General features: G+C 46.4%; 1 protein-coding gene across 1 annotated transcript; it reads left to right on the top strand.

Annotated features, from left to right (window-relative positions):
- Positions 1–410: 410 nt before the first annotated feature.
- On the top strand, positions 411–3447 carry LOC309967471 (POM121-like protein 2; the record flags this gene model as incomplete). Its single annotated transcript, XM_082848137.1, is given in 9 exon segments — positions 411–716; positions 718–856; positions 859–938; positions 940–1239; positions 1243–1281; positions 1283–1819; positions 1822–2651; positions 2653–2690; positions 2693–3447. Coding segments are annotated over 9 exon segments (3024 nt in total).
- Positions 3448–11012: the final 7565 nt, after the last annotated feature.

The raw sequence follows: 11012 nt of genomic DNA, 5'->3' as shown, positions 1-11012 counted from the left end.
CCGGGGGCGGGCGGGCGGACTCGGTGCCGGGGCCGGGAGCCAGAGTCTGGAGACCCGGCGCCTGCTCGACTCTAGCTCTGGGACTCTAGCTCAGGGACTCCGGCCGCGCGCTTCCTCTCCAATCCCTCTCCTCGTGCCGCGCGCTGCAACCCGGAGAGGAGAGAAGAGAGGCCAGAGCGGCCAGCTTAGGCCTCAAACTAGCAGAGCGGGCTACGGGGGCTGCTGAGGTCCCGCGTGTCCTCTGTTTCCACCGGCACTTTCGGATGCAGCGCCTGGAGGGTGAGGAGCTCCCCGAGACCCTTCACTTTCCTCGCGCAGGGATCCCAGCCGACACCGGAACACTTCGACTGCGGCTGAGTCACCAGGCGTCAGAAACCTCGGGAGCCCAAACCCGAAGTCAGCTGCTCCACATGGGCACTTACGTGGGCAAGCTGGGACTCTGGCTGTCACCCCCAGCAGGGGGGCGCACAGACTTGTCGGAGAGGCCCTTGAACCGCCGGCCAGCTCAGCCCCTTCATCAGGTCCCCCGGGTTCAGCACGTCCATCGTGCCCACCCTGCCCCTCGGCACAGACCTGCGAGGAGCCTGCCGAACTGGGATCCTACCAGTCCCAACGCGTGCGTGGTTAATGAGGCTTGGAGGCCCTTTCCCATGAACAGGTCCCGGAATTCCATCATGGGGCCTCTTCCCTCAGACTGGTGGGAAAGTTACTTCAAGGGGGAGTATCTGGTCTCTTCGGCAGCCCAGGGCAACATGGAGCCCGGTGACCACGAGGCTCGCTCCTCGTGAGCGGACAGCGCCCTCCTCCACTGCCCCAGCAGAGGTAACGAACTCTGCAGGGGTCTCACCTTCTGAGAAACCCCAGACCCATGTGCGAAGGAGACAGTGCTGAGGGCCCTCAGAGAGTGCAAGAAGGTGAAAGTGAGATGGGAAGAACCACTTGTTCCATGAGAGCTTGGACAGTAAGAGAAGGATTCCAGAGACCAGACTATCTGCGTTTAAGCCTCTGAGGAAAAATGGAGTCCTCACTTCTTTTGTGCCCAGGCCTGGGCCTCTGAAGAGAAGCCTCGACTGCTGGGGCTTAGATCACAGCTTGAATAACAGGCCCAGCTGCTCCTCCATGGACTCCTTGGCCAGCACACACACAGGTGACCGCCTTAGCTCCCAAAGAAATGCTATTACAAGCTCTTACAACTCTTCTAGAGATTTCTCTGAGACTTGGAAGAGTATTCCCAGTACATAACTCCAGGTACCAGAGTGGCCAATGGAAAGGAAAGAACATTGGTCATCCGTCTCACTCTCCAGTCCCAGTGGTATCAGATGAGTCCCCAGAAACATCTGGCAGCTCTGGGCAGCAAAATCAGGTTCCCCTGCTTCTGTCAAGCCCCGGGTGCCTGCTGTCCCTGACTCCGCCTCCTCAGCTCAGTTATGCGGTCCCAGAAGACCTGGCCTTAGGGAAGAAAGCTGGACTCCAACGGAGCAACAAAGCCAGAGAAGATACGACTGAGGTCACCACAGACTCTGTCCCTGACACTTGGTCTGCTATTCAGCCTCCCCTGTCCCAGGGCACTGATCCTCAGCTGGAAAGCTTACATAAAATGCAGGAGTCTCCAAGTCCACTGGCCTTCCCACAACCTACCGGAGAGGCAATCAGTGTGGCCCACTCGCCTCTGAAGACAGCGAGCCTGCTGGCCTCACATGGGTGCTCCCAGTCAGAGCCCCTTTCAGGCACCTCTTCAGACTCAAAACCCACCACTACTTTCATCCTTCTGACCCTTGTTTCTCCCACAGCACCAGTCACTGAGACCACGTGGCCACTTCAACCTCTCAGGCTGCCATACCCCGAGACCCACCTACCATTAACCCTGCAGCACCCGCTATGCAAAGCACTTTGTTTGGATTGATTAGCAGCCCAGTCCCCCATCCTCCTGCATCTGCACCTCCTGTTGCAACTTCTGCTGACCACATGTCAAAACCCATCTTGGGGCTCCCAGCCAATAGTGAGACAGGAGGCTCCTCATATTCCAGAATTTCAAGCACAGCTGCAGCATCTTCACCTCCAGGTATCTCAACTCCCACCTTCAAGCCTATCTTTGGCAGCATAAGACCACTTAAAACTACGCCCGTGAGAGCTCCTTTCTCTTTCAAGCAGACCTCTCCTCCACCTACTCCTGCTTCTACCCGTCTCTTCCATGGCCTGGTCAAGGCTACCTCTGTAGTCATGTCCACCGCCCCAGCCAGCACATCCAAAGGCTCCTTTAAGCCGCCTTTGGAGTTTGGTGCAGCGAATGTTACCAGTACCATGGGCCGCACTTGCTCCAGCCCTTCCACTTGCCCCCCTTTCCCTCTCGGGGCTGCCTGTGCCTTCAGAGCCAGCTTCTCCCCAGCTGCAGGATTCACTTTCCCACTGTGCCAGCGTCCAACCATTCCTACTGTGCACACAGTCACCATCTTTAGCCAGGTTCTTCCCAGTGCTGTCCAGATATCCCCTACCAGGAGCACTGCCGATTTTAGCGCTGTGGGTAGCCCTCCGGCAGCTTCAGCCCTAGTAACCACCAGCCAGCCTGCATTGTCATCCAGGATCTCCAGTTCGACGTCAGCATTCACAATTCCCTTGGAGTCAAGCTCAAGGCCACCTTCCCCACTAACCCTGCTCCCAACCTGCATTTGGGGCTGCATATGTGCAGAAGCAAGAAGCCCCCAACCAGCCCTTGGCCCAAGCTTCTGTAGCTCTCCCATTTTTGGAAACTCAACAGTGGCCTCCTCAACCCCAGCCCAGCCATCCTTCAGCGGTACCACGCAGTCAGCCTCTGGGGGTTTGGCACCACCAACCTCCACCTATCACATCCCTGCCAGCTTCCGGCCGGCCTTTGACAGCACTCCAGTAGGTTCCCTTTGGTCTAATACGAATGGTTTGGGAGTTGTCACCCCAAGCCACCGGACTGGGGCTTGTGGCTCAGTGTTTGGCAGCACAACCCCACGACCATTTGACTTTGGGGGACTAGTGAGCCCTGTGGACTGTGAGGAGACTGGGCTCAGCGTCACTGCCCCAGACGCGAGCTCCAGCTCCGGAGTACTCAGCCCTGGAGCAGTGCCGAGTGGGAGCACTAACACCATCACACCCTTGGGGAAAGGCTGGGGCCCAGGCAGCCAGGGCCGGACCAGCCAGGGCACACCTTTGGCCCTGGGGAAGGCCAGCATTTCTGCAAGAGAAACTGTGTTTGGGGACACACCCATGGCCTCCTTTGTTCAGAGCACCCCTCTCACTGGATCAGTTAAGGCAGGCAGTAGCCTTGGCTTTGGGATGCCCTCTCCACCGCCCCAGGGCTCTGTTGGGAGAAGATCTTTCAGACCATCAGCCCCTTCGTTTTCCATTGGTGAAAAATCAAAAACCCCACAGAATAGGGAGCAAGGGCATTCCCGAAGGCATCATGCCCACAGGAAATAACTTGTGTTGCTTGCCACTCGTACTCTGATTTGGACCTCAGCATAGTAAAGTGCCTCAGTCACTTCTGATTCTCTACAGCGAAAATACCCCAGATCTAAGGTGAGAGCTTTGCACATTCACCTTGAGGTCCTAATCTACATTCCAGAGGAAATGAAGGACTAAAGTATCTAGTGGTGACAGCAGAATGAAACTGAGTGGAACCAAAGCTTTGGAATTGAACGGAGCCTTGCCTTCCCCTCCCTACCCACTCCTTTCTGTGTCAACGGTGAGCTCAGTCAGGACACCGCCTCCTGCTTTTTTCTCTGGGAACAGACGTGCCAGGGAGGCTAAAAGTACAACCCATATTCTCTTGCATCTTTGGGAGGAGGATTAGATTCTCTCTAAATCTTAGCCTGCTTTTATTTGGCTCAAAGAAGTGGTTCCTTTATCTGGTCCCCTAGGGAGGCCGATTCCTCATTTCTTGCTATTTTGCTCCTCAGTTGGTTCTTGGAGAAGATTTTTTTTTAGTTTAATTTATTTATTTTGGAGAAGCTTTTAATGCAATTTGACCGTGAAGCCAACTTTTCCTTGAGGATCAATGGTCTACCCATGAGAGCATCCATGGGAGGGCCAGGGGAGGAAAAACACAGAGTGGAGCAACCTTGCTTCTTTTCTTTACACCATAGGTCATAATTCCTCCATAATTACGAATGAGAAATGCTCAAGTAGGGAACCAAAGCTTCTACTTTTCTTTTAATTTGTACCTTATAAAATCACCCTCTACCTCACATCTCTCCCAGATAGGGTGGGTAGGGCAGGAAGACTCTTGGGCCTGAGAACAAAGGGAGAAAGGGAGGAAGAGCAGATACCGAAGCTGACCTCTGTACTGTAACCAATGGGAGGTCTATGAGTAGCTAGGACATATTCCATCCTGATGGAAAAAAAGAAAAGGCAAGAATGATTCCGTGAATGCATCTATCTCCTGTTTTATGGATACCTTGGAAGAGACCTAACTGGAAAAATAAGCAATCTTAAGTTGGTTGATAAAATAAAAATAAATTGTTGAAATGAGTTTATGATACAGGAATTGCTATAAAACTCATATCTATTCAGAGGCAGAAGGATATTAAGAAACTTGCCCAAGCTCAACCAGTTAGTAAAGGTTAGATTTGGGATTTCAACCCTATTGGCTCCAAAGTGTGTGTCCGCTTCTCCCTCACTACAGCAAATCACCAAAGTCAGAACTCTAACCCAGGTATATAGGACTCTAAATATCCATGCTGTTTCTACTTTGAAAGGCATTCCACAACCCAAGATTGCCATCTTACAGTGGGGGGGGGGTCAAGAGGAAAAGTATTAGACAATTTCTACAGCTCTTTACATGATAATTTAACATTTATACAGTGATGACTGTATACCTTGTATCGTGCTTTGCACCAGCCATTCAGAGGTGAAGGAAAACTTCTGCTTTGGAGATTACAATTTAGTGGGGAGACTGGTAAGTAAGCCAGTGATTCCATAACAAGCGACAGGTACTAAGGGAATGGAAGCAGGGCAGAAGGTCATCTTATCTAAGTCTTGAAACTTGAATTCTGTCTTACGGTGTGTGTTCTCCAGTTCTACCAACTGGAGAAGGGTATTTCAGGCCAAAGACAAAACACGTGCACAGGAGGGTCTGGAAGACAGAACGCATCTATCTGGGTAACTTTCAAGGAGTCAGATATGGTTTGGGAGAAGAAGGGGCAGATCATGGGTATGTTTATAAACCATATCGTGCAGTGTGCACAAGGTTCCAAATACAATGGAGAGTCATGGAAAGATTTTAAGTAGGAAAGAGACAAGCTTGGGTTTAGATTGCTCTAGCTGTCATGTGAGGGAGGAGTCAAACGGGGACAGGCTGGAGGCTTGGAAATGTGTGGGAGGCTGCGGAGACACCAACAAAGATGAAAGATACAATACATTCAAGCTAGGTAATTAATTACCTGGTTAACAGGGATTGTTAACCAGGTAGTTAACAGTGGGCGTGGGGAGGCAGTAGAGAGAGGAGGGATTAAGAAGCAGGACTTGGTGACAGATTGCACCGTGTGGGCGGAGGAGATGGGCAGAATAAGGGTAAGGGGGAGTTGGAGAAGACCGACCCTTAGCCATTTGACTTGGAGGATGGAAAATGTAATTTTGGCAGAATACATGGAATGTTTATAGACTTGAGTGTGAAATGACTATGGAATATGAAGGAAATATTTGTCATATTCAATCATTCATTCACTCAAAAAATACTGGGCATCTGATACTGGTTACTAGGCACTCTTCTAATATTTGGGATGTTCTCAGTGACATAAAATTCCTGTTCTTCTGGAGTTTATGTTCTAGTAGGGGGTGTGATTAAAAAATAAACAATAAACATAATAGGAAATAACTCCCATGTGAAAGAGATTGCAAACGGCCTGGCAAAAATATAGAGCAGGGTAGGTGGGTTAAGATGGCGCTACAGTTTCATCTGAGCTCTTATGAGAGGTTGACATCTGAGCAAAGACTTGAATTCACTGACAGACTCAGCCATGCCAGAGTATGAGGGAAGAGGATTCCAGGCAAAGAGAAAACCTGATGGAAGTCCCCAGGAGTGAGATGTGGAACAAGCAGAGGCTTTGGGACAAATAAATGACATGACTTGACTCACTGTTAGGATTGTTCTGGGTGCTGGCTATTCTGGGATGGTAGAGGAGTGAAAGCGGCGAGACTGGGAGGAGGGTTCTGCGGGAATCCACTGGGATTCAATGGTGGCCCAGACGAGGATGTTTACAATGCAAGTGGTGAGAAGTGGTCAGATGTATATATATATTTAACCGATTTGCTCTTAAAGGGGTTGTGAGGTGTGAGATGAAGAGAGGAATCTGGGATAAAGCAAAGGTTTTTGGTTAGAGCAAATGAATGTATGGAGTGTCTGGTGAGGGCTAGGGAAAGATTGGAGCATTGTCAATGTACCTTAGAATATCGAAATCTTGGGAAAAGGTGAGATCCCTTACGGGGAGGGTATAGAATATGAAAAAGAGGGCTAAATTCGTTGCTTTAGAACGGCAGGAAGTTAATGAACTTTTCAAGTGCAGTTGGTACAAGTAGAAAAACTCTTCAAAAAATAAAAAAAACTGCTTCATCTCATACAATTAAAAAAATGAATTCCAGATGGATTAAGGACTCTGATAGTATGAAATAAAATGATTTTAAAAATAATTTACCTTTATAAATTATTTTAAATAGGTAGGAGGAAGGAAGCCTCCCTCGGCGCCTTTGATTTTTGGGGGGGGCTCAGAGTCGTCAGTTGGAGAGAGGTCCCCAAGAAGTAGAGTTCAATCAGGCCAAATGTTGTGTTCTCTTATTCTTTTTCCTAACTCCGAGATGGGGGAGAATGAAATAGGAAGAATGTGGAGATTTAAAAAAATAACGTCACTTTTCGGTTGTTTCAGTTCTTTGTGTTCCCTTTCCTCTCCTCCCTCCCCGCCTCCCCCCGCCCCACCCCTCCGGCCCCCCGGCCCCCCGCCCCCCGCCCCGAGAATTTGAAGAAACCATTTTGTTTCCCTTTTATTTAATTGCCTACAGAGGAACAAGCTACCAGTTTGCTGGCCGGTTAGCGCAGTTGGTTAGAGTGTAGTGTTAATAACGCCACGGTCGCTGGCTCGATCCCCGTACAGGCCAATTTGTACGACAGGGCGTTCCTCTTACATTTCTACACAGATGAGAGTTCTTCCAGTCTCAGGTCCACTACAATATCACAATTAATGTCAGGGAGACAGACGAACCTCCCGCTGAGAACTCAAAAAAATTTAAACACACATCTTTGATTTACCCCAAGGTTGAAGTCCTCCTTTGAATCCCATCTACAGGGTGCAAGGATAGTAGTGAGTGACTAGCAAGGGAAATAGAGCCGCTTTGGGCATATTAGTTTTCCACTGGGTAACTGATTCTTGCAAAGAAACTGACCCTACTGGATTATTTTCGTCCTAAAATAAACTGGGAAACCATCCACACTTTCTACACTTCCACACTCGGGTCTTAACTAGTTCAGCGAAAGGTGAAACAAGATTTTTTTTATATATGTGTGAAAGAAAAATTTATTAATATCAACACCGTAGGAAAGAAACAGCTTTGCCAGTTGTCTCTTTATAACAGGGAAAGAGCTCCCAATGACCAAAGCTGGAACAGTTTGAACAACAGATGGTGTGGTTTTGGATTATAATCCAAAGTATAAAATACATATTCATGAGTCCATACTGATATAAATAAATCAATGAATACAGGAGAAGGGAAACATTTTCCTTACAAAAGCATTCCAACTAATATAAGTAAATACTCCCCCACCCCCCCAGGAGAGGAAGCTTAATCCCCTCCCTTCCGGAATATGGGCCATACTGAGTGACTAACTTCAAAATAGTAGAGTAGGAAGTAGGAAAAAATAGGAACTTCACAAGGGAGAAAAATGGCAAACACTACCTTAAAAATGATCAAGGTTGGCATCACCAATGGTAAGCTGTGCTCCTATCATGTAACATCCGATATGATGCGATGGGACAAGTACTTTATCTTTGTGGTCTCCCACAAAAACCTATAACCCCAAACCAATCATGCAAAAAACATCAGACAAACCCAGATGGAAAACAGTCAAGTATGCTACAGAAATACTTCATCAACACTGAGAAAATGTCACAGACTAGAGGAGCCTGAATACAATGTAGGATCCTGGAAACAAAAGGGACATTAGTGTAAAACCTGGTGTGATATAGTCAAAGTCAGGAGTTTAGTTATTAGTAAAGTACCCACGTTGGCTTCTTAGTTTTAAAAAAGGTACCATGATAATGGAAGAAGATAATATTAAGGGAAACTAGGTAATGGGTATAAGGCAATTCTCTGTATTGTCTTTGCAACTTTTCTAAAATTATTCCAAAATAAAAATTTAATTTTAAAAATTACAATAAGAAACATGTCTCTTTGCCACCACTGAAATCAGTGTTGAGGCAAACGCCTGGTTGACAGTAGTTCCATGACAGGTCGTTGTTCAAGGCTGAAGGAATGTGATATTGATGTCTTATTTTGGTGAGGGACATGGCAGAGATATTTATATGGTTATCTGTGCTAGATGACGTATACTTGTCCTGCCAAATACTCTCCTAGAGTCGCATTCGCACACTGAAATGCAAACCAGACCAATGAGATTTGTCTTTAGCGTGTAAAAGACATCTGAAATGGAGCCATCTGGTTTATGTTGAACTTGAAGTTTGGTGGGTTTCTCTCACAAAGTTTCACCTCACACCCAAAGGGTTTTCTTTCCTATCTTGGGCCTAAAATATTTCCATTTGGACCAATAAATAACTGAACCACTTCTCTTTGTTACATCCTGCCCCACAAAACTGGGTTTATCTATCACACCAAGGTCCCATTATAGAATCCAAGTTTTTCAGAAAGAACAGTGGCCAGTTCAATGTTCTTTGGTGGGTTCTTCACAGAGCTCAGACTTCTCACAGGTAGTATTAATCATGCCCTCTTTTTTGTTCTTAAACTTCATAGATTACGTTAATGCTAGGTGGATTTGTGTGTGTGTGTCTGTGTGTGTGTGTCTGTGTGTGTGTGTGTGTTTTAAGTTTTAGGCATCTCTGATGTGCATAAATGCAGGTGGTTCCTAATTTAACTTAGTCTTCCCATTAATACACATAATACCTGATACTTAAAATACAATAGGAGAGGTGTATTGCATTGGGCAGAAAATTTTAAATCTTACAGATTTGATTACAACGAAAGAGTTCTTCAAATAGAAATGAGTGGAAAGTGTGTACTTTACAGAAGTACTCGAGCTGTTGAAATAAACAACAAAAGGAAATAAATTGCCTGCTATTGCAAGAGATACAGGCAGTTTCCTTACACTGTTCTCTATCAGCTCAGGAAGCAATGCTGTGTACCTGGCCTAGATCTAACACGCTTGTAGAAGTCTTATAGATTGAGGCTAGTCATAACCCACACCATCTGCCAGCACTCCCCAAAGAATTTGAGTAAATGAAAACAGGGAATAGAGATTTTACATTATTTTCCCAAGGTCCCAAATATAATGACAGGTTTGGGACAAAGAACCAATGGAGCCTGACATCACAGTTTGTGCCCTTAAGCATCATTCCATACTGCCTCTCATTCTCAAAGGGCAGGACAACTCTCTGATATTTATGCATTGATTGTTGATTTCAGGAACTAGGACCAGTGAAGAACTTTATGACATTTTTAAGTAAGACATGTCTACCTAAGTTTTATATTGTCTATATCTCTGTGTCAAACATCGTTCTTAACATGTATACATTTGCTGAATTCTTACCTTCTTTTTTCCTTTTGCATGCCTTTACCTGCCACATATCTCCAAAATCAATATTGGGAAGCACGTTTCTCTTTTGTAAGACATGCTTTTTCACAGCAAGAGTAGCAAATGGTGTGGTGAAGTCCTTCAAAGTGCTCCAGTTCATGGTATGTTTCAAGAGCGATAAGCACCATCATTTCCCCATTGCAGATTTGAAACTGAGAAATATCTCCTATAACGAGGTTGTAAGAGCTCCTAGAGGTGAAACGGTTCGGCTGCCTATTTCAAGCGTCCAGAGGCTCAGAAAGGTTTTCTTGTCTTGGCACAGCATGTAAACTTCTGTGCATGTTTCAGGCGAGAGAAAGTAAAAGAACTTGATAGAAATTCTGAGAAGTTGTCCCGAGACTCTATCATTAATCAAAAATCCTTGAGAAATGCATTGGTGAAACAGGAAAGTAATATCTCCTTCAAATACTGTAAGAATGAGTTTGGTGTCATAGTTGGCTCCGTGGCTTAGTTGGTGAAAGCGCCTGTCTAGTAAACAGGAGATCCTGGGTTCGAATCCCAGTGGGGCCTAAGGTGGCAGTGTTTTAAACATGGCAAACAAAAATTGGAATTAACTGCAGTTGACATGCCTTCAAGTCCTAGGAGGAGATAGGGACAGCATTAGTCCCCTTGCTTAAAAAATAAATATAATATCAACAACTCTCCCAAGAGCGTTACTTGCCCTGAAATCATGAGATGAAAATTAGAATTGCCTAGAGTGCTTCTTGGTCTTTCCTTTACCTTTTAGATCAGGTGTCAGACATTGCTAGTTCGGTTTGTGTGATCTCTTCAATTATTTTTGCCTCCTAGAACTTTTAACACAATGGAGATGTTTGTTTCTCTTGACTGATTCATTGCATGGTCAACCTCTCCCCTCAGATACCCCCAATTTTGCGCCAGATAGCTTTTTGGCACATTGAATAGCGCCTTAGAGCCATGCTTCTCAAAATTTTGTGAGCATATGAATGACCTGGTATGGTCCATTACAATGAGGGTTTTAGATGACTACATCTGCAACAGGGCCTGAAAGTCACCACTTCTACAGTCTCCCAGATGAGTGACGTCTACACTACTGTTACGTGGACCATCCAGTGTGGGGCAAGGCTACTGAATTAGTGATCTAGTTTCGATGGGTGTGCTTTCAAGTTCTGCACTTACATATGTTTACAGCTATTTTCCACACCCATTACTTAGTCTGGAGTTGTTTTTACCC

The sequence above is a fragment of the Leucopleurus acutus genome, assembly GCF_964270905.1.
Source record: "Leucopleurus acutus genome assembly, chromosome: 10".
In the NCBI taxonomy this organism is placed as follows: domain Eukaryota; kingdom Metazoa; phylum Chordata; class Mammalia; order Artiodactyla; family Delphinidae; genus Leucopleurus; species Leucopleurus acutus.
Note: the sequence above shows the minus strand (reverse complement) of the source record. Positions and strands in the feature narration are given on the sequence as shown.